We start from the raw sequence: 549 nt of genomic DNA, 5'->3' as shown, positions 1-549 counted from the left end.
CAAACCTTCAATCTTTGTGTATGGATGATTTTCAACAAAGCCTCCGTCATTGTTCATGTAGACGTAGACAGCACCACTTGATGTGCTCGTGTAGTAGAAGGGAGCACCGACAATAAGGTCATCCCGCCTGGAGTTAAGAAACACTCAGTTATATAGTGTCAATGCAATACTCATACAGTCTTTTAAATTTCATATCACAGGAAAATACAAAGTAACTTGTAACATATGAAGCAACAACTTATTACCAATAAACAAAAAGTGATATTCTACAAAAGTAAATTACGTTAAATGACCTGCCATCAACTTACCCATCATTATTGATATCAACAGCAAGAACTTCAAACCCAAAGCTTGAAGCAAACATCTCTCCATCAAGGATTAAATCTACACGCAGCAAGCTTTCACCAATCTTTTCGCGAGTGAAGAATACCACTTGACCAGTCTCCTTTGCCCTTGGTGCTCCACCAACGTAGGACATGTAATTCCCAAAGAAACGGCCGGCTGTTACAGAGTAACCTGTGAAGGGGAAGACAAAATAGGAACTTTACG

The 549-nt window shown here is 39.5% G+C and overlaps 1 protein-coding gene across 1 annotated transcript in view; it reads right to left on the bottom strand.

Annotated features, from left to right (window-relative positions):
• The window catches only part of LOC119587631 (integrin alpha-PS1-like), a 21,094-nt gene that overhangs the window by 9,520 nt on the left and 11,025 nt on the right, over positions 1-549 (bottom strand). The window contains exons 6-7 of the mRNA XM_037936335.1: positions 309-516; positions 6-127 (exon numbers count right to left, since the gene is read on the bottom strand). Of these exons, the coding sequence (XP_037792263.1) occupies positions 6-127; positions 309-516 (330 nt within the window). The remainder of the gene's footprint in view (positions 1-5; positions 128-308; positions 517-549) is intronic.

This window comes from Penaeus monodon, chromosome 22 (assembly GCF_015228065.2).
Source record: "Penaeus monodon isolate SGIC_2016 chromosome 22, NSTDA_Pmon_1, whole genome shotgun sequence".
In the NCBI taxonomy this organism is placed as follows: Eukaryota; Metazoa; Arthropoda; class Malacostraca; order Decapoda; family Penaeidae; genus Penaeus; species Penaeus monodon.
The sequence above is the reverse complement of the archived record's forward strand: the minus strand, read 5'-3'. Positions and strand labels throughout refer to the sequence as shown.